Genomic DNA, 23,832 nt, shown 5'->3' with positions numbered 1-23,832 from the left:
ATTCTGGATAGGCATAGATTACGACAATTAAAGAAACAGTTAAATATTTATCTCATATGAACTAGCGATACCCTAACAAGATAACAGATATCTTATATAAATTATCTATTTATGCATAGTATTACCACAGTACATATACACTACTGTGTTATTACTTAGTATTACAGAGGATTGTTTCCAGAATAGCACTTTATTCGTAATAACCTGATATGTACGAGTAATTATATTATTGTAAATTAATTAGTCAGACGTATTAAAAAGCTAATACATGGGCTTTTTGTAACACATAATTATGTAATTTTTACAGCTATTTGTAGTAATAAACCCGAATGTAGTAACCTCTAAACTACTCTAAAGCAAATATTCACGTTGTGTTATATCTTTTTGGACTCTTCTTGCTAAGAACCGTTCTTATACCGCCCGTTTATAATATTGAATCTATCCAATTTCTACAATAATCGAAGATTTTACCATTCTTAGCAGACAGAAATAATAAATAAATATAAAATAGCAGAGCGTTAGTACAAGAGTTGAATAAACGCTTGTTGATAAAATTTATTTCAATATAGTCACTTTCTCAATTAATTTCGGTCAATTTAAGAGTACAGCGAAATCAGTATGAAATCGCAAATGCGCCGTCCTTCATAAAAACATATGGAGGTCGTCGGAAGATCTTACGAGCTTTTGCCAACTAACGTATTATCGAAACTAATTTTGGAATATAAATTATAATAACGTATTTTCTCTCGATTCTATTTATAACTATAAAGGAGACTGTTAGGGTGTAGGCTATCTTAACAGAGACAGATTGATAAAACGGAAAATTAAAAATACGTTTTAAGAATTATAGCGATCGTAAAGATCCGTATTATTTGGTATTTTTTGAAATGATTATTTTATATTTTTATCTTTAAATATTAATTATTAAAATTTTGTGTTTCAAAACAGACAGATTAAGGAGACAAGATTTTAAATAATGGTTTTTATTAAGTTTAAGATTAATAAAACTCTTTGCCAGACGCCAATGACCAAACTCAGGTTCGATTCCTGCCATAGATGCAATTTTTTTTCACCCCGGAAACGTCATTCAGAACGATTTGTCTAAGTGCGTGCCTTATTACACACTTCAAACAAGAACATAGCAGCCCTTTTAATCCACGAATAGAACCACGAAGGGCTTTACCACTTTCGTTACAAAAACCTCAGAATTTCTCTCCAAGTATTTTCAACCAACGACAAAGTTTTTGTCTACTGACTCCTATTTTGTTATTGTGCAAGAATAATATTTATTCTAATAATACCAAAGTGGCTCAATCGACTCCCACTGGTACTCGAAAATAAATTTGGTCGAGTGCCGACTAAGGAGTACCTACAGAGTACGGAATGATTAGTTTTACATGTTTAAGTTCCATTTTTAATAATGATGAAACCAAATTATAATGAGAATGTTATAATTAATATCTTTAATAAATCGTAGGTACTTTATGTTTTTGTTGGCAAAACTCAATAAACTTACTAGAAACATAATTGCATGTTTGTTCACAAATTATGAGTTTTTCCATAAAATATTTAAGTGCATTCATTCGATAACAACTATACCGATTTAAAAATTTCTGTTATTAATGTAGTCCTTCCGTTTTGCACTGCTTTTTTTTGTCAACTTAATGGAGATTAGAACATGCCAAGCGCTACCGTGATGCCTAAATGCACAATTTTGGAAGTATGGATTAATGGACAATCGAATTTTTAAATGTAAGCTGCATCTTCCCTACAAATAAATAGACAGATTGCTTCACGCGCTCGTTGAAGCACTGAATTGGATACTACACTTAGCGGTTATCGTTTTCAGAAACAGCTGCGCTTTTTCGATTTCGAAATTGATGAATATATTGAACGGATGGGAAAATATCTGTATATTATTAAATTTATTGTTTATTATAAAATCATTTATTGCACTTCGCAAGAACAGACCACGGCATATATTGCAGTAAGTATTACGGTAAGTGGAACAGAAGGTGGAACACGATAATATGGCCTGTACGTGTTCAGATTACATCGTAATTTAAATAAACACTACCAAATTAAGATATTCCGGAAACCATAACAAAATGTTTAAAGCACACACTTAAAACAATGTTTGGTATTGTATTTTAACTGGGACAATAATGTTTAATGAACGATACCATAATAAAATGTACGTGCCGAAACTAAGATGTACATACCCTATTTTATATATGTATAAAATATATACATCACTGTTATTATTGACATCTTTGTGTAACGTAATTGTGTGTAAGAATAAATAAAAACTGTTTGTATGTCTGCATGATTTCGAAATAAAACTGAAGTTAAGGATCATGGAACAAATAAACTTTATAAAATATGTATTGCCACACTTACAATTGGTAATAAAAGTACATAATGCCCATTTTATAACTTACCTCAGTACATAGGCGTCGACTTGCTCGCTCTGCGTGAAAGAAATGATCTCGCAACGGACGATTTTCAGCACGTTCTCCCATTGTTGACTGAAAAGGAGAACCTTCATTAATTTTGGAATGTACCAACAAAAGTCTAGGCCAGAACATCATAAATTAAGCAAGAACTTTAACAAATAGTAAAAAAATCTGCAAAGTGTTGCAAAAAGCCCACTGCTGGGCATAAATATCCTCTTAGGATGAAAGGGGTTGAAGTCATACACCACATCTTTGGGGAAGTACGAATTTGTAACCTTCACAGATCTTTGAAAACTTTTTCTTTTTCACAGAATCATTGTCAGAGTCATTGTGATTACCTAAAGATATTTTCATTTATCAAATCATATTATTAATTTTTAATTTGCAACTTAAATATAGAGGTCACAGTTGTATGCCAGAGCATCAAACCCTGGATTCCTGGTGTGAGATATTGACTTTCAAAACACGGCTATCTCTGCTTATGTTGTTGTTGCTTAATATACAATTACATGGTAGCTTATAATTTTAAGAATTTCTTCGAGTTATTTGATTTCAAATAACAATGAATTTAATCTATGTGTACATAATGTCATTATATGTATAAGGCTGGAACGTCATTAATTAATATTTTTTCTTATCTTTATTTGGCATGCAATAGAACATCACATTACATTTAATTTAAATAATCATTACTGATTACAATTAGTATAATGAGGCATACAAATTACATGTACATATGAACATACATGTAATTTTATAGTTCATTAATAAAGGACATTAAAAATTCAGTAGGACATAAAAATATTGTAATGTTATTCATTGCAAGTGCTTATTTCTTATGTTATTTTGAAAGGGTCATTTGCAAACAAATATTATGTCTTACAATTACTACAAGCTATTAATAGAATAAGTAATTGGCGTGATTGAAAATACTTATGAACTGTAATATAATTTTCAATGCCCACTGGGCCTAATGGCCCATACATACATATTTAATTTTTATAATTTTCTCTTCCAATGCTCATGCATCTGTATCTCAGGAAGTTGTAACAAAGTAATACAGTAAAAAAAACTAATATATTTCTTTTAAATATATATTAAATGCTGTAATCCCAATATGTAATAAATAACATATTATCCATATAAATATATAATATTTATATTTTCATGAATTAATAACCAGGCTACTAGTATGTATAATAAAAACCATTTTTAGTAGGGAATGACGGAACATGAACTTGATATAACCATGTGAGTGCTTTCTCATCAAAATTGTTAAGGAGTTTTTGGTGGAACAAGTTCTGAAAGTCTGCTCTTTAATTAACTTGAAACAGGTTTGTAGCTCATGTGTGGTCCAGCAACATTAATTTGACAAGAATCTTAACATGTCCTGAGCTACTTTTTTTAAAGTAATATAACTGTAATTGTATAAGTGATAATTTTATAATACACATGTACGAAACCTTGTACTATTTATACAATATTATCTCATAGTTAATTTGCTTTTTTTCCTTGAGCATGTTAAATATTTTATTTCCTGTACCTATATCCAAAAACATAATGTATGATAAAAAAGAGACTTATTAACATTGTCTTTTTATTTATTTCCCAAAATAAAATGTAAATATTATGACTTTTGACTATCTAAGAAACAGTACGTTTGAACTTTTCGAATAGCGCGCTATTTTCGATGTCTGCTGATGGTAGCCCCATGCCAAGCGCGACTGGCGGCTAGCCGGCACCATCACAGATCAGCTGATTCTAGAACATTCCACAACAACCACTAACCGCATCAATCACTTATAAATAGCGCAAAAACTGTCTAATCTATTAGCTAATAAAAAACAGTTGCCAGAAAACGAATTGTTTCACGATATATTGCAAATAAAAATCGATATATTAACTGTACAGCTTACTGAGTATTTGCGAATCACCGGTAACCTATAATAACATTCTTTTAAAATTGTAAAATTGATCAAATTTGGTAATTGGCAGGTACTTCTGCTAAAACGGGTACGTAAATCTCTTGTACTCACCGAGTAATTTTTCTCAAGTCTGCATGTTTAGCCGGCGTAAACCAAATTTCAATTAACTTTTCGACACCTTCGAAAAATTGATCATTATTGTCACAATTAGATATCATTTCCGTTTCAGCCATTGCGATATTCTTTTAAGTATTAAGAGGAAAATAGACTTTATTCAGAATTTACGCCACTAAAAACCGAAGCCACAACCACTACGAACAAATGTAGGAAATTGACTGAATTTGAATCAGCTGAATGAAACAAAATTATTGGCAAACTGCAGGTGATAGAAGAGATGCGACTATAGTATTAGCATCCCTCTCCTTCAAAACGAGCGTATCGGCGCGTGTTCAGAATCGAACTAATCGTAAATGGAGAACAGGTTACTTATTTATAGATTTGTATAGAAGCACCCAATGTTCATATTAATTATTGCAACTTATGACTCAACTGATACGTTGATATAAAATTATGATTTTAGTTAGGGTAAAGTCCTAGCCATAATTTCTGAACGAGTGATAAGAGAATCATATGTTGTTGCCATAGTAAAATTAAAATAAACAAACGCTATAATGAAAATTCTTTAAGAAATATTGTTTAAGTTAATAAATATCCGAGGATTATATATACTATTAATATATTATATAAATTAATGTTAATTGTACATTAGAATAAATTCCTTAGGAAATTAACCGTTTAACATTATGTAATGATGCTGGTAACATCTTTCAAATAACGCACCAACTTTACCGAAGGTCCTGGCGGGATTTTTAATTTTTTTTTTTTTTCAAATACAGTATGTTGTTGAAGTATGGGTAAATACCCCAACTAAGTGTTGGGTTTTAAATGCGTACTGGTAAATACCCCACATGACAGTCGTAATACCTACTTTAAGTATTAGAAAAAAAATGGCTACATTTTCATTCAATTATTCGAGCATTAAATTTCATATTCATTTTTCCTACAACTCAATTGTTAAATATTTCAAAAGGAAAAGGAATACTTGTAATAAATCAGGTGTCAGAATATATTATGTATATTATGCCTGTTTTAAGTATACTCCAGTAATTATTTAAATTTATAGCTCAAATTTATATTGTCACTGAAAAGCATAGATTAGTAAAGATTACTCACTCCTAACAAGAAAATGTACCCAGTTTTGAGAATTGAAATAGTTGTGTAAAAACGTTATGCCACGTCTCCGTGCTAAAATGTCCCTAAAATATTTGAAATATTTATTTATTTATTATGTAAATTGTACATTGTAATTATAAATTACGCAGTATTAGTTATTGATTCGTAAATTTTCTCTAAAATGTTTTTATTTGTCAAGAATTCAAAAAAAGAACTTACTATAATAAGCCGTTTGTGGCTTCACTCAATTTCAAGGCGGCGAAGTATCTTTACTAATCTACGCTGAAAAGGCTAAAAGTCTGCAGCCCCGTTACATGTTAGACTTTAAGCCTTTCCAGTGACAATATAATATGGACCATATTATGATATAAAATATCTTATTTTTACCAAACTGTCAAGAAAGCTTTATCTATGAATAGTATTTAAGTCAGAATAATTTAAACAAAATAAAAAGTACATAATAATTTTATTTTGTCATAAGCATTCAAAGGATGAAACTATTCTATGTAATTGTCCATTTTCAACTGGTCGAACGGGTTTAAATTTAGGTTTCATCACAGGTATGTTCGGACATACATCAATTTCATCTTCATCATCAAAGAAATCTTCTATTTTTGGTTCCAAATCCTTCTTTACACTGCTTGGTCTACTAGGTTTCTTATCTCTTTTGCTCTTCAAGCTAGCTGTGTCAGCATTTAATTCAACTAAGTTTCGGAATATCCTGTCATTGAAATGGAAGTTCAGTTTTTTTGTCATCTGTAAAGAAAATGTAAAGTTAAGATGAAAAGGTTTAACTCAAAATACAGCTCAAATATTTTTATTTATAGTAAGGCTGAACATTTGTTGTTGTATTTTTAAACTTAAATACTACATAATCATGCAATTCCACTAACAGTAAATATTTAAGTAAAGATTTTTCTATGGACATCTGTAATGAACCTTAAGCAGATAACATCATGTCCCTGAGGTAAGTCAAAGATGAACACTTAATGCTTTAGAAGGATTAAAAAGATTGAATATCCCACGTAATTGTTAATGTGTAAGCATAACAATGTAGTTATAATACACAAATAAGTGCATTGCAGACATCACTACTACTACTACTACTACTAAAATCACAAAAAAATCTAACAATAGGTTTCCAAAGACTAAGAAAATAGACTGGAGATTCAAACCACAACCCCTGGCATGCAAGGGCTTTGAGTTGATGTATCTATCTATGCCCTTTCACAAACAGATTAAAGATAAAATAAAAATAAAAAAGTGTTAAACATCTTATATTCATACTTTTGCCGTCAGCTGCCCTTTGTCAACATTTAGATCTTCTGATGGGACAGAAGGCAAGGATTTTTTGGCATCAACCAAATACTTAGCTAATGCTTCACTTGAACACAGTGTTGGATGTTCAAGTTGATTTTCTTTCGAGACTACAGGTGCCTTCGAAGAAGATGCGTCTACATCATAGATTACTCGCTCTCGGTGTGTTTTCTGCTCGTAATTTCTAACAAGGGTCTTTTTGACTTTTGGATCTGAACCTGCTTTCCTCATTCTGACTATATAATACGAGAACACCCATACGCCCTTGTATTCTCTTTTTTAAGTTTTAACTTTTAACCGCTCTTTACAATTACAAAATTCTATGATGTCAGACTTGTCAATTGTCAGAGTGTCAAATCATCAGATGTCAGTTGAAAAATAAAAAAGTGAAAATTATTATTTGTATTTGTTCACAAAATATTGGTAACGTGTGGTCATTTTCAAAGATATACCTATATTTTATTATATCAATATGCTTTTAAATTAAATAATATGGGTCCATACTAATATTTCCACGATATTTTTAAAACATGATATAACTTTCAAATCTTCAAAATTTTAATACTATAATGAGTCATTTTATGTTGGCTTTTAAGCTAAGAAATACTGGAAAAGAACTTTTTGAACTGGAAAGAAAAGAAAGAAACTGACATTCGAATGACAAGTTCAAGATGTTGACGATGTTGATGGATTCGTGACATAGTGAATGACATATTGCGTCTGGTTTTCTGTCTGCTTGCAGATTTATATTACAGGCGTGAACGTAATAAAAGTTTTTATTTTATATAAGTGTAGTCTTATTTTGTTGTTTAATATTTGGTTGTACGTAAAATGAGTAATCAGCATGTCGAATTTCTTGTGAGTATTCTACTATTCTTAATTTGAATATGTAAGAAGCCGCAATATGCCAATGAAAAGTGCAACGCGACAAAATTTTCATATTTATATTTTCAGAACCCTGAAAATTTGCCCGTGGAGCAAGTAACTTTGTCCGTGTCTAACTCTGGTGTTATTCGACATATCAAAGCTTTGGTAATATTATTTTACAATTAACCTTTTGACTTTTAGAACTTTAAAACTTTGGTACTTTTAGTTTAATGAGATACTTTTTAAGTCTTCCTTTTTTATGTCAATTTGCATTAAGTATTCATTTTGAATGTTCCGCTTAAATGTTAATTTCTGTTTTGCAATAATTATAAGTATTGTGTACTTTAATTACTATTTCACAATATGTTGTTAATTCATTCAGTTTCCATTTGAATTTGTTTTGACAATCGTTGCTATAAATCTATGTTTTATGTTGAGTGTAAAAAGCATTATTGAACTGAGACTATTGGAGCATAACCTCTCTTCCAGTCATATGATCTATGAGAAATAAAATAATCTAGCTAGGCTATACATGATTTCATCCTACATGGGGAGACCCATCTGGCCTGGGGACTCTCCCCATCTCATCTCCCATTACTATAACTGTTTTACACTCCTTAACAGATGTAATATTGATTTCAGGATCCATACTGGGTGGACAAAAGGGAATTAATAATGTATGAGAGGCCTCCTTCTGGCAGTTCTATAATCTCAGGTGCAATTGATGCATGGAAGTCTAAGATGGATATCTTTTTGGCTAACTTGAAGTGGTTGCTTGGCCTTGAACACCACAAGTAAGGATACAATCAATTTTGAATGTCTTATATAGATAAGCAAGCCCTAGTTTAATCTACTATTACTAGTTTTTGGTATACAAGGATTATAGTAGTTAATACATATCAAATTAAATATACTAATGTCATTACTTAACAATACTTTACTGTTGTCATGTATTACAAATCAAGTTTCTTAATGGCCCTAAGGCCAAGAATCTAAATTCTGCAAATAACATGAAAATGGTGTTCAATAAAAAAATCATAACTGTGTTTAAATAGAAGGGTACTTGGATGTAAGCCAATAGATTATTAGTTATTTTTAGTGATATTGATTAATCATTGCAACACCTTGATGCATATAATCATGTTACAGGATGTTAAATGTTTTACTACATATGTACTTATTCATGATTGTATTTCATGATTAGCAGTTTGTTATTATCAAATTTTAAATTATTTGGGTATTTTAATTTCTATGGTTATTTATTTTATTGTATATGAAATTTCAACAGTCTTTTTTAATATTATTAATTTTAAATTTTGAATCTGTATCATTTCATATTCTTTATTTTTCAGATTTTGGAGCACAATATTACATCATAAACATTGTGTGGACATGTTGGTGTCATTTCTTCAGGAAGCAGACCCTCCGTACATTCCTCCACATGAGAACAGAGATGTTCAGAAATTATATGAGGAGATTCGGAGGCTAGTTCTAGTAGTGTTAAGTAGACTTGTCACTAATAAGGAGAGTAAAGTAAGTTTCTAAAAGTTTATAATTATTTGATTCCATGATACAATTTCTTTTATAGAAGATTATTTGCCAACGAACATATGGTCCACTTCAAGTGGTCTCTAATTATCATAGTAATTTTTAATCAACTCCAAGTATGGACTACATAGTAATTGGTATGGCCTACAAATGTTAGTAACACATCTGAGTATAATGTTGGATCTTTTTGTGGTTTCTTTCCTATGCAATACCTTTTGAACTGGAGCACAAGAATACTTTATTCTGCTGCTATAAGGTAGAATCAGGCTTAAACATGTTATATAAAATATAAATTGCTTTTGTGTTTCATAGTCAAGATGGATGAGTAAGGAATACATGGGTGAGCTGTTATACAACAACTTCGTGTTCACGATCCCGGTGATATGGGACACGTGTCTGGCGTACGGTGCGGACAACCTGAGACACGTGTCGCGGCTACTGGACGCAGTGTTCGCGCTACAGCCGCGGTACGAGCGGGACGCTGAGTATGCACTGGGGTTTGTAAACGAGGTATGTTCTGTGCGAAAAAAAAATTACAAAAATTCCGTGTCCAACATGTCTTTATTTTTTACGCACGTTTAGTGCGTATGGTGTGGACAACCGTGTCTCACACGTGTCATGATTGGTGGACATTCTGTTTGCATAATATTCACTTATTAATTGAACATGTTATTGATTGATCGATCTAAATGTATTTTATGTTTACAAAAATGTCTATTTCTAAAGAAATACTATTTTCAAAGTATGAAAATATATAGAATACATTTATATTTTGAAGTATGAACCCAAATTTTTTACCCACTAGATTTGAAACACTTTGTTCCAAAGTGGGTGAAATATTAAGTTGATCAGATTTGAAAATAAATTAGAAGATATCATAAAATTTTCATTTTCAGGCTTTTAAATATATTATACTGCAAGTAAACAATGACTATGATAGTGAAGAACCTCCAAACCTTCCGGAAACCTTCAAGGGATTTGGTGAGATCCATCGACCAACAGACTCCAAGGGTCCAGAAACTATAACTTTTAATGTACTAAGGGATCTGGTCATACACCTACTAGACACTGCCATGACGTTAAGGATATTTGTTGAGGCATATCCAAAATCTGCACATATATTGAAGAAAAAGAATTTTATTTTAAGGTGATTTGCCTTTGCTATTTTGATTTTTGTCACTACACTTTCTATCTCTCAATAGTTACTATTGATATTTTGGATCATCAGTAACGGTTGCAACATGAAATCATTTGACATCATTATGCCCCCTTGATATTATGATATTGTTATAAATATTATATTAAATTCTTGTTTGTCACATTGTTAAAGTTGTGATGTAGATTCACATAATTTTGGAAGTATTATCTAATCATGCTACTCGAGTGTGTACAATAAAGACAATAAAGACATTGTTTAATAGTTAGCTATTAAGTGGGTCTGTTTTATTTTAAACAATGTAAATAATAACGACCTGTATGCCAAATCGATCATCTAACTGATCTGACGCGCAAAAGTGTTCAGGTTTGATCCCTATTCAGATAGCAGTGCAGCTCAGGCATATAATTGAAGTAGTCTCTACCAGTTTTCTAGATCGATTATGATTTTTTCAGTGTAGCCCAGCTTTACGAGCATGGCATCCCACATCTGTATGAGAAGTTAGAAGAGATTGGTGACGAGAGTAGCGCAGCATACTCGGAAGTGGAGCGCTACCTGGATATGGCAAGAGCTGAGTTCATTGACCTGTTCAGAGAGGTGCTGGCGGTGTACAAAAACTGTATATTTAATGGCGAGTGAGTATTGCTTCATTTAAAGCGTTCTTTAAAGTTTTCGATATGTGCTCTATTTGGTTTGTTAATTCTAACATTGTATAACATATACAGGGTGAATCACCATAAAGTGCACATATTGAAACAGGTAAAATTAAACCGCATTTTGTCGACAAAAAAATAAAAAAAATAATAAAAAATTTTTTTTTGGGTTTTACGACCTTTTGAAGTTTTTTTTTTGGAATTGTGCACCTAAAGTAAATAAATCGCTATAACTTTTGAACTAAAAGAGTTATCATGTTCAAACAAAAATGACAATGAATGCCAATCATAGGCCGTACTGATCCATGAAAAAAAAAAAACAAAAAAGTTTATCTTAATTATTATTAAAGATTTATTTTATCACTTTAATATCGTCAAAAATAAGAAACTACCATGAATTTACCATTAAAACATATTTTTGATAGTTTCCTTTGTTTATATTTTGGACATCTAATTATGGGTCGGACTATACCAGTTTTATTAGGGCGCACGTGCGTCGCGTCTTTTTTGAAACGTTCCTAGCAAACTTTATACTTGAGTTAGAGGCGTGGTTTTTTTAGTGTTTGAAAGCTAATACGACGTAGAATTGCATTAAATAATAATAAAAAAATAAAATGCCCAGATTATTTTGAGGAAATTTATGATTACTGAAAATTTTACCTAAAAAAAGTGCTTTTTTGCACTAATCTGACATTTTTTTCCTGGGAAGATGATTTTTTTTGTTTTTTTTTTTCATGGATCAGTACGGCCTATCATTGGCAAACATTGTTATTTTTGTTTGAACCTGATAACCCTCTTAGTTTAAAAGTTATAGCGATTTATTTACTTCAGGTGCACAATTCCCAAAAAAAGATTCAAAAGGTCGTAAAACCCAAAAAAAAATTTTTTTAATTTTTTTTATATTTTTTTTGTCGACAAAATGCGGTTTAATTTTACCTGTTTCAATATGTGCACTTTATGGAGATTCACCCTGTATACAGGGTGAATTTTTAAAACGGGCCTTCAGGGCCAAAGCCGAAACTATAAGGATTAGCGAAAAATGCTAAAAGGAGTTACGAGGCCGATTTTGATAAAAACTAAAACTGCATCATTACTTTTTTAAAATAACTTTTTCCCTAGCCAGGAATCGAATGAGTTCATTTTGAAAAAAAATGCACCCTCTATATTATTCCACTATCTGATAGTGTTGCTTATAAGGATCAAAATCTGGAAAGTAATGATAAATGACAAACTAAAGGAAAAGCCTCAATTTTAAGAAAATACATATTTATTCATATTAATTTGGCAGTTAAGTTCCCGCCATTCATCAATTTAAACATTTCGTGTATTAACATTTTTTTTGGCTCAATGTTTCTAATCATTCGAAATGGATGTTTTGTTTCCCAATAATTTATATTTTTATGTCCGACTTAGCCCAGGTTATTTTTAGGACCTTAAAATAGATTTACTTGCTATGGGCGGAGTTTCGTTTAATACAGAGATGTAAAGTTGACAATTTGCGAGAATTACTTTTTAGAGTCAAATTCGAGTGATGACTAAAAAAAGAGATATAGAAAATCATATTTAACGTTGAAACGAAGTTGTAAACAACAAAAAATAAGAATTTACTATTTAATCAGTTATCTATTTTCATTATAAAATAAATCCTAAAAACGGCGGTAACTTATTTGCCAAACTATTACTTTCTCATACTAAGCCGTATGTCATAGTCATAACATCGAATAATTAGTTGATTAACCAACAAATTCTTCAATGGTATGACTTATGTCTGTTTCTAAAGAATTATACATAAATCATTTGTTATGTATAATCCTTAAGGATTAGTATGCCAATGTATGGAAAAATACGTATTTTCTTCAAAATTTTCCTTTTCCTTTAATTTGTCACATAACATTACTTCCCAGAATTTGATCCTTATAAGCGACATTATCAGATAGTGGAATAATATAGAAGTGTCATTTTTTTTCAAAATGAACTCGTTCGATTCCCTGCTAAGGAAAAAAATATTTTAAAAAACTAATGATGCAGTTTTAGTTTGTATCAAAATCGGCCTCGTAACTCCTTTCAGCATTTTTCGCTAATCCTCATAGTTTCGGATTTGGCCCTGAAGGCCCGTTTTAAAAATTCACCCTGTATATTCAATAGGTTTTAGTTAGCAGCGAATAAGCAATAACTGTAGTTGTTGTTGCACTGTATTGCCTGCTGACCTAGGACATTTTTAATTTGTCAAGAATTAAAAAAAAAACTGACAAATCAGCCTTTTGTGGCTTATTCAATTTCAAGGCGCCGAAGTAGATGGTGGTATTGATGTTTGTGTGGGGTGCAGGGGCAGCGTGTCGTCTCACGTGGAGGCGGCGCTGGCGCTGGTGCTGGAGGCGCTGGCGGAGCGGCTGTTCGTGCGCGACGTGCACGCCGCCGCGCCGCTGCACGACGACCTCGAGCTGCTGCGACAGGCCTACCCCGACATGTATCCTTTGTTATGTACACCCCTTCTGATACTCTGTATACCAGCAAAAGAAGATACTTAGCTGCTCCTCATCAGAAGGGTATACCAGCAAAAGAAGATACTTAGCTGCTCCTCATCAGAAGGGTATACCAGCAAAAGAAAATACTTAGCTGCTCCTCATCAGAAGGGTATACCAGCAAAAGAAGATACTCAGACTGAGTATCTTCTTTTGCTGGTATACCCTTCTCATGAGGGGCAGCTAAGTATCTTTTTCTGCTGGTATACCCTCCTGATGAGAAACGACTAAGTCTGTGCTGATGCTACTCCTTCCTGAAGAGTATGTCAGGACTATTGGGGTTTATAACACATTTTTTTTTTGCTTACTGATCAAATAATCTCATTAATTAAACAGCATAAATGATACGAGGTGGAAAATCAATAGATTTTTTGTAAATAAAAAGTTTGATAATTTTTAAACCTCTGTCTAAGACCTAAGTAAACGAAGATTAATACTGTATCTGCATGAAAAAAGATTGCTTTTTAATCTCAAAACTTACTAAAATTTTAATTTTATCCAAAAGAAGTGTATCAATTCCATAATAAAAATATATTTTTTTACTAAAACCTTGGCATATAACTAACAATGATTTTATAAATTAAAAAAAAATCATATTCCTATAAAAACACAGCGACACGGTAAAGACTGATTTCATTCTACAAGCAATATATTCTAATATAGATGAACCTGTGCCTGAAGATTTATTAGCTAGCAACACTGAAGTGTTAACGAACGGCCATGTTGAAACCATAGACCATGAGCCCGGTCCGTCCAGAGACATCGAAATACCGGATAATATTAGGGAAGAGTCTTTAATTAGTGAAGTTAAGGATATTCTTCCACATTTAGGAGATGGTTTCATTTTGAAATGTCTGCAGCATTATGGGTTTAATTCGGAACGAGTTATAAATAGCCTCTTGGAAGGTACTCTAGCAGAATCCTTGAAAGGTAAGTTTGTATGGGATCAGTTTGTTTTTTCTTGTTGATGAAGGTATTATAAATATAAAATATATAGTTTGCGATTAAAGGTATTTGGTAAAGGCAGTAGTAATATTTGTAGTTCAACTGTGGATCAATTTTTCTACTAAACAAAGTAATATAAAGTTTCTGTGTGAAAGATGTGTTACAGTAGGAACCCAATGTATTCTTTTTAGCCTTAAAACACTAAACACTTAGCACTAAAAGGCTATGTGAGCGACGATGGATAGATCTTTCAATCTTATTTGGAATTGACTATAGGTATTAATTAGCGGTATTTACCACTAGGTACATGGTTGTTTTTCAGTTTTATAAAAATACTAAAATTATAGTTACTTTTTTTTGCAAACTTTCTGTTACAAAGGACTGTAAAGTGCTATGTATTATTTTTTTACTATATTAATTTCCGAGATTTCAACCAAAACTTGCTAATAGACCCTAAAACACACAATTCGAGTTGGTTAAACAGGTTAACTTATTCCTTCAGAGACTAAAATTGCAATTTTCCTATGTTCCAGGCTTAGACCAAAACATGCCAATCATCCCCGAGGACCCGCTAGACCAGAAGTTCCTGGAGACGGGCGTGGAGCGGCTGAACGTGTTCGACGGGGACCAGTTCGACATCATGACCCGGGACGACGTGGACCTCTCCCGGATACACGTGGGGAAGAAACGCTCCAAGTATAAGGATCTGAGTGCCATGCTGGATGATAAGACGGCGGTTAAGAGCAGGCTTGATATCTACAGCAAGTATAAGTAGGTGATCTTTATAATTATACTTCAATAATTATATGAAAAAAAAAGACAAACCCAATGAGTTTCTTATCAGATCTTCTCAGTTAAGGTTGCATTCCAATCACAATTTGTAAGTGCCACCATAGGCGTATACAAAATAAATATATTTAATTTCATTTTAAAGGTTGGCTATATGTAGATTACTCCACTCATTGACTCCAAATATATTGAGTTGATATAAAATTTACCTGTTCGCTAAGAAGGTACAGTATGTGGCATACACTTGCATACTTAAAAAATATATACAATATTACCGTAAGAATCTAGTTCTTGTATTGAAATTTTTCGAACCAAATTCCATCCGCGCGTGCACTCTATATTACCTGACAATCATCTGTGAGTGCCTCGCTACATGATAACTTGTGTTATGGCGTATCTGTCACCTGCGTATTAGTAGTACCAATTAGTGTCTATCGTTATATTTTGCTTGATGGCGATCTTGGTACGTCAAAACTTGTTCCTGTGGCGTGTTTTACTCTGCAAGTCTACCGCATGAATTGACTCTTGTTTTAAAGAGATTCTACCTTACAGTTTGGTGTGTGACGAGGAGCGCATGTACTCGGACGAGTACGACGACACGTACGACTCGGACGGGGTGGCGCCCGCCGCTGATTCTGAAGAACCACGGCGGCCGCTTGTCACGCCGCGAGCTCTACTCAACGCGAGGAAGGAACAGGAGGTAGAATTGTACAAATAAATACCGTTGTTGATTGTGGCCGATGGGGCCTGTATCACTCCCAAAATAAACGAATGACACCACATATGGTGGGTAATTAAATTTTGGGTAATGACCCAGAATATAAATGAGTCCAACGCCTCATATGTTAATATCCATTAAAACGGTGACGCTAGACGGTTTATTTAATATGAATGTCTCATGTTTTGACACACAAAACATGAGACATTCATATTAAATAAACCGAAAAGTATACAAAATATTGTTTGCTCGAGAATAGTTTATTAAAGAAATCTTAATCCACAAAAAAGCTTAATCATAAATTACTATTTCGTTCTTTATAAATATTAATAAACTTACCATAAATGTATGATTGCAGGAGTCGTCGGAGGAAGAAGCACCAGAACAGCCTGAGGAAGAAAAACCTAGTAGTAGCAAAAACAAGATGGACTTCTGCGTCAATCCTGAGGAGATGCGCGCGCGCAGGGAGGCGCACATGCAGGCGCGGCGGGGCAAACCGGGGTACAGACCTCCACCCAGGTAATATACTACTTATTATATACAGAATTAGTAGATGTTTTGTTTATTGTAATAGATATACCAGTAGTCATCAATTGCTACGTCTCTTATTATGATACTGTTTGTCCAGTTTACTTATTTCTGAATAAAAATCAGTTAATGATGGATGTCATATTTGTCCAATAATTTTTTTATAGAGTTAATAGTTGACAGTTACAATTTAATAAATAATACGGTGAACAAATTAAAATATGATTATATTCATTTTTACTCATATTACATATTATACATTTTTCAATTATTCTTATTTGTTAATAACGCACTTAAAGAAATTGTATGTTCTTAAACTACCATTTATAAATAATACCGGACAAGTTTCGTGTTATAAGGCGACTATTTTAATATGGTATGATTCGAGTGTCATTTTAATAATATTCTTATGATCCTATATCCTAATTGCAATAATCTACCGTGGATTTGTGACATCAAGCTAAGACTAAAAGTTTAAAAGTACAAGTGTGTTCATTATCGAGACTATGTGTTTTATAGACAATATACGGCTATTAGATTTTTTTTTTAATAATATAAGAGTAGCAGACGAGCATGCAGTCCACTTGATGGTAAGTGGCTACTGCCGCCCATGGACATCTGTAATCAACCCCAGATAGGATTAGATATTCCTACCTGAGGTCGGCCACAGATGCGCCGCTACCCCTGAAGACTAAGCTGGAACGCCTCGGAAAAGTCTGTCTCCCTTATCACACCCTTCAAACCGGAACACAGCAGCGCTTAACACTGCTGTTATTAGGTAGAAATAGGTGTGGCGGTGGTACCGCCGGAGTCGAACCACAAAGGGTTCTACCACCTTTGTATAATATTGATTGTATGATATACCCCCAGGTCTGACGACGTAGTGGGCGGTCCCCGTGGTCAAGGGCAGACAGCAGCGGTGCTGGCTGGACGGGAGCGCAAGGAGCGGCACAAGGCGGCGCGCGGCAACCACGCGCGGAGACGCGGCGCGCAGTGGAAGCGCAGCCAGGGCATGATGCCCTCCTAGTGCCCGCCGCCCCCCCGCCCCGCCCCGCGGTGCGCAGTGGAAGCGCAGCCAGGGCATGATGCCCTCCTAGTGCCCGCCGCCCCCCCGCCCCGCCCCGCGGTGCGCAGTGGAAGCGCAGCCAGGGCATGATGCCCTCCTAGTGCCCGCCGCCCCCCCGCCCCGCCCCGCGGTGCGCAGTGGAAGCGCAGCCAGGGCATGATGCCCTCCTAGTGCCCGCCGCACCCCCGCCCCGCTCACCCCTGCTTCACCCCCCAACACACCAGCAACTATGATAAACATGGAAATATACAAGTCACCGGAACTGTGTCACGCCCTCGCTTCACCCCCTCAACACTCCGGTAACTGTGATATACATGAAAGTGTAAAAGTATACTGTGGACAGTGTAGGTGTAGCCACGGTATAATAGGATGCATCATTATGCACCTGGTGTACCCTCGATCCACAACTGTAGCACCACACTTTTATTTCATCCACATTCTATCCCCGTTCCCATAAAAATTTTACTTCACCCCCACAGTACTCTCGTTACTGTATCTAACATCAAAAATTAAAAATGTACGTATGTTGGTACCCTATGCATTTCAATGTATCCAAATTATTCACTTCTGTAAACCACCCACCCTCCATTCCTCCCCCACCTTACTCAAAACTGCTAAACACAAATATTTACATTGTAACCCTATCCACCTATATACAACCCTTACTCAATCCTACTCTAAATCTCCCTACCCAACCGAATGCACTATTTGCTTCAAATATATTTTCATTAGCTTTAATTTAACTTGCAGTGGTTCTTAGCTTGATTGTTATATGAAAGAGCAAGCTTTACATGTTAAATTAAAGTTTTAACTAGATATAATAGTCTTACTACTATAAGTAATGTATATTTTAAAGTATTGATTTTTTCTTTTGTAATGGAACTTAAGCCAAATTAAAACTTCAGAGTGAATTTCAATAAACATAAGTAGTTAAATACGTATTTGATAGCCGATATTTAAGTAAAAATATATAATAGATTAAATATTTTTTTAACCTTTGGTTAACTTCGGTTCAGCAATATTTAGATGTTAATGTTAACTAACGTTGTGATAATGGAGCATATGTTAGTTATTAATTGCTATATACACTTACACTTGTTATAGTCCGCGTCAAACTGCTAGTCCGCTCTGAAGTTGTTGCGAGCTGGTGTAGTAATACAATGTGCTATGGCGACGCGATTCATTTCTATATTCAGAGCGGACTAGCAGTTTTACGCGGACTATACAAGTTAACCTAACCTACATTTAATCCCAATTCTGGGCACGGTTCTCGAACCCACTGAGAATAGTTTTAGCCTTAGTCCGCACTGACCCAATATGGTATGGCAATTGGTAGTATAGTAGACCTTACCTTTGTGAACTTTATGGAGAAGTCTGACATTAAATTGTTTAACGTTTCCGTTGCTATCAAAGCGTTGAATTATATTCCAAAATACACAAAAAATATCGGTGAGATTCGAACCATCCCTGGTTAAAATCCCAAAGTTAAAATCCAAACCACTAGGCAATGTCTTACTTTGCTAGCATAGATAAGTATAGATATCTCACCGCTTTGTAATTGAAGAAAGCCATTAAATGTCTTAAACGGCTGACAAGTGTATCAGCCATTTAATGGCTGTCATGGTGTAATTTACGCTGAACAATGCCGATGTACAGTTAATTGGTGCAAAAACACGAAATCGTAGAAAAAGTGCGGAGAAATATCGTTTCATTCGAAAATGATTTAAACATTTCTACATTTATTAAATATTTTTCAAACACGAAAATAGATGACAGTGACAATTTCAATTGGTTACACTTTCTTGTTAGGAGTGAGTAATCTTTACTAATCTATGTTTTCTAGTTAACCTCATACAAGGATTGATCCTAATAGTGCCTAGAATACGTTATATTGAAATAAAATAGAATTTGATATGCACTGAGAAACATACACAATGTTAAAATAGTTGAAAACTGTTATGTGATAATGATAAGTAGAGTAACTTACTATAGAAGTATTAGATAATATAATAAAGGGTCATAGTAGTGTTATATACGCCGTTTTTTAGTAATTTTATCTAAATTGCTTACTTTTGTAAAGGGGGTATGTGTTTTAAAATCAATTCAGGTTTCTTTATTGTAATTCATGCGAATTATTACACATAAAATTTATTAAAATAAATGTTATGTTTAAAATGAGTTCTTAACACATAAACATAGAGTTGACGTACTTACTCAAATTAAAACCTACTTTACTTTGCAAAAAACATTTTTTTGTTGATTCAACTCCTACTAGCCAGAGGAGTCTCTGAGAAGACATGAAAATTTGTATCCATGAAAGTGTTAAAATAAGGTTTTACCGTGGCGGCGTCACTGTCATATCTGATAACTGCCGTTATATTGTTTTATACACTTATATGCGCGTGTTACTGTTGTCAATGGTATATTAATAGCCTCGCATACTATATTTATAATGTTGTGTATGATAAATAATAGATAAACATTCACGCAATATTAGGTATTATAAAGTTTACGTAAATATTCACGTGGGTTGAACCGTTTCTGTCAGAGAAAAAGGGGATATTTTTTTAAAGGTAATTTTCCCAAAGACTGAGATAGATCAGTTTCCTTCCGGTCACCATATAATTATTTAATATTAGGGCTCTTATATACTCGCGACTGTCGCACACTGTTGGCGGCAGTCACTGATGACATTGTAACGTCAGCGAGTCGCTCGTATGTTATCTCCCGAGGAGGACAGGGGAGCCCGAATTAAAACATCTATATGACGTCATAACTCATAAACACACTCTATAAAATTAAAAAGCATATATACGTTCGAATTGAGTAACCTCCTCCTTTTTTGAAGTCGGTTAAAAAAATATGTTTTCGTCATAACACAAATGACAACCTATGAAAAGCAGAAAAGAGGTAAAAAAATTAAACCATAGCTCCAATTAAAAATGTCAATAAGCTTTGTGATTGCGGATGTCTGTGAACCCTAATGACCATGTATAATTAATTACTTATAGATGGTTTGTACGCTAATTATATCCATAGGAAAAAAACTGTTATGTCTTATAGATAAGAATAATATGTTACGCATATGAACCTTAAAGTACGTTACTATTATATGTATCGAAAATGTTGTGTTAATGAAAATGTTAACCTATTTATGTACATTTATTAAAGAGTTTTTAAAAAACTGACTTCTTTCATATTTGTAGAATAAAACCTGTCTCAATTATTGACTTAATCCAAAATGGCTGCTTATGTATTTTGCTCACATAATAACGTGCGAGGGTAAATAGAATTCTGCCATCTTTATTTCATTATTTATTGAAATAAGTTTGTTACTTACTTATCAAACATAAAAAAATATATAATAGGTATAATGAACTTAGAGCGTTTTATCACATAGTCTTGGAGAATGTGACTACTTAATTTATTTTTTTTGGCCAGAGGTTCGACGACTACTTTTCTTTAGTTATTATTCAAACTGAAAAATATACGTAACAGGTTGTACATCTGGATATCCTATTTGAACTGTCGAATATGTCAGAACCCTTAGTAATATTTTATATTGCGATTGTGAATACACGGTTAGGCAATGTAATAGTCAACATTTTGTATTAACTTAATAGTGATACTAGTCACTTTGAAACACTGTAAATAATATAGCTATACTAGATATAGTAGAGAAGACATTGAGTGGTACGTGTTTTCAACATCAATAACTATAACGTACTGTATGGATCGGCACGAAGCGTTTATGAATAGCGCGGACGCGTGTGCCGAATGCAACAGCAACAATAGCTCATCTTTGCGATACCGACGCGTGTAGCTTGGTGATAAGCGGAGCGAGAAACATAGAGTATATTTTATGTAAATATTGGGAAAATGGCGATAATTATTTATTATGCAAGATGACCAAATAAATGTGCAGTGGTTACTGTAAAGTCATGGGTACAAAATGTCTTCTATTGTTTAAATTAAATTATATAATTAAGCCATGCAAATATGCAAAATTGCATAAATTACATACAGAAGAAATTAACAACAAAAATTGGGCTATAACTCACTATACTTTATCTCGAATTTTTATATTCGTGAGTAGTTACTAGATAGATAGGTATCTACACGGACTCCACAGAGGTATTTTCACACACCAGGTTTATCCCAGCTTTTAAAGCTGAAACAAATGCAGAAACAAGAATATTTCGATTGTCCACAATCTTCATAGCAACACACTAGTAGGCATAGGCAAAGGAGGCCCTTTGCCTATGCCTACTGGCTCTTTCATAAGCAATATCACATTTTCCGTCCGTCTCAAGCACTAAGCGAGCAGCCTCAACTCAAAGGAAAGCCGCCGGTCATAAAAGCGTCATGGCGATGCCATAAGTTTATTCTACGTCTTCATATAACCGTGCGAGCTCGCAACAATAGCGCCCATCATAATTCTCATGAGTATGCCGACGAGGAATTTCCTACATACCTATTTATTGTTTTACTATCCGCTAGGTCGTAAAACTGAACCTTTTATCGTGCATCAAAGAGGGTTATTGCAGAGATATGCATTATGATAGCATATATAAAGGTAACCCATAAACTCACTATTTTAATCTAGAAGCAGTGATCACGTGCATCACGAATGTCAGTAAGTACGTATGTGAACTAAAAAGTTTTAATTTCCGTAATGTATGAGGACGACCAAGTATTGTAACAACTTTGTGATCATAACACGACCATAAAGGCGCATTATGTAGGTGTCCTTAAGTACAGAGATAATAAAATCTTACAAAAATGATACAAATACCCAATATATAATTTAAAGAAGTCTAAGGCATGTCTATTTTAGCAGCATAGATTAGTAAAGATTACGCACTCCTAACAAGAAAATGTACCCAGTTTTGAGAATTGAAATAGTTGCGTAAAAAGTTTTGCCACGTCTCCGTGCTAAAATGTTCCTAAAATATTTGAAATAATTATTTATTTATTACGTAAATTACGTAATTATTACGTAAATTAGTTATTTATTCGTAAATTTTCTCTAAAAATGTTTTTATTTGTCAAGGATTTGAAATCAAACTCATCTTGTAGGTCTTGAAGTCATGTAATAATATAGTCACATAAACGGTACAGAGTAACGATATAACAATTATACGTAAGTAAGTTCACACTAGTGATTAGAAGTATTATAACTACACAAGTATCTCCGTTATTCGACTGCTCTTGCTGAAGTCTCCGACCAGAATGTCGCTCTCTGTTAATTCGAGCGCCGCCAAGGTGTCGTCCCCACTTCACCTACCCGCATCTGTTTTTAAACTGTAGTATCAAATGAGTCACTTATTACTTTAATGTAACGTTATAAAAATGTGATATCGTTAATATCCAAGCTTCTTATTAACGACGATAACATTCGGCCGTCCTGCTCACACGTTCGTCCTCGATCGTGTATGGTCTGATGCAAGAGCTGCAAAAGAAAACCAGTTGTTTAATGCCTAAGTCCAGAAAAGTTACACATTTTCTTGTAATACCGACTCGCACGTAAGAGGCCCGAACTGTTTATCAAAAACATGGCTTAAACTCTACGCATTTTCTTGCAATACCGACTCGCATGTAAAAAGCCCGAACTGTTGATCCGAACCAAGGCTTAAACTAGGTGATGTTCATATAGAATCACACTAGTTGTGTATTACCTAGGTTATAAATCTGCCCCAACAGTGTTCACCACGGATTTCTGTTGCAGGCATAGTTCATAAGGACTCTTTACATAAATGTCATATGCGCGACAGGTATTGAAGCGAATGCATTAGACCATTGTTAAATAATAAAACACACGGTTTAAACTAGGTGATGTTCATATAGGATCACTCTAGTCATGTATCACCGCAGTTTTTATACCTTGTTTACGATAACATTCGGCCAGTGCTCAACTCAAATTTACTCTAAAAATGCAATATTCACTCAATGTAATACATCCACCCAACATACATACATACATACACCCAACCATATGCATCACCAAGAGACACCCGCGAACATTACACTGCTCGAGGCATCTGCACTAATCCATCTTAACTACAGATAAATAAAAATCAAACTAAAAAAAGTTTCCTACACCTACAGT

The 23,832-nt window shown here is 33.8% G+C and overlaps 3 protein-coding genes across 4 annotated transcripts in view; 1 reads left to right on the top strand and 2 right to left on the bottom strand.

The window, feature by feature from the left end:
• SamDC (S-adenosylmethionine decarboxylase) overlaps window positions 1-4,859 on the bottom strand; it is a 41,228-nt gene extending 36,369 nt beyond the window's left edge. Inside the window, exons 1-2 of one of the 2 annotated variants that reach the window (XM_073088929.1) lie at window positions 4,493-4,859; window positions 2,442-2,528 (exon numbers count right to left, since the gene is read on the bottom strand). In XM_073088929.1, the coding sequence (XP_072945030.1) occupies window positions 2,442-2,528; window positions 4,493-4,614 (209 nt within the window). In that variant the 5' untranslated portion in view covers window positions 4,615-4,859. The remainder of the gene's footprint in view (window positions 1-2,441; window positions 2,529-4,492) is intronic. The other variant, XM_073088930.1, reaches the window with a different exon arrangement.
• Window positions 4,860-6,061: 1,202 nt separating this feature from the next.
• Window positions 6,062-7,285, bottom strand: LOC140753861 (uncharacterized). Its single transcript, XM_073088666.1, has 2 exons — window positions 6,902-7,285; window positions 6,062-6,370 (listed from the first exon to the last, which is right to left on the bottom strand). The coding sequence occupies exons 1-2, from the start codon at window positions 7,160-7,162 to the stop codon at window positions 6,089-6,091; spliced, it is 543 nt and encodes a 180-aa protein (XP_072944767.1). The 5' UTR covers window positions 7,163-7,285; the 3' UTR covers window positions 6,062-6,088.
• Window positions 7,286-7,608: 323 nt separating this feature from the next.
• Window positions 7,609-17,701, top strand: LOC140753862 (activating signal cointegrator 1 complex subunit 2). Its single transcript, XM_073088667.1, has 13 exons — window positions 7,609-7,789; window positions 7,886-7,963; window positions 8,441-8,592; window positions 9,151-9,331; window positions 9,659-9,856; window positions 10,243-10,493; window positions 10,958-11,137; window positions 13,482-13,622; window positions 14,291-14,607; window positions 15,156-15,393; window positions 15,964-16,111; window positions 16,491-16,648; window positions 17,528-17,701. Exons 1-13 carry the CDS (start codon window positions 7,763-7,765, stop codon window positions 17,682-17,684), a joined length of 2,226 nt encoding a protein of 741 aa, XP_072944768.1. The 5' UTR covers window positions 7,609-7,762; the 3' UTR covers window positions 17,685-17,701.
• Window positions 17,702-23,832: the final 6,131 nt, after the last annotated feature.

Source organism: Epargyreus clarus, unplaced genomic scaffold (genome assembly GCF_041222505.1).
Source record: "Epargyreus clarus isolate Ecla_fem2 unplaced genomic scaffold, WU_Ecla_fem_2.2 ptg000027l, whole genome shotgun sequence".
Taxonomy (NCBI): domain Eukaryota; kingdom Metazoa; phylum Arthropoda; class Insecta; order Lepidoptera; family Hesperiidae; genus Epargyreus; species Epargyreus clarus.
This window is presented reverse-complemented; position numbering and strand designations above follow the sequence as displayed.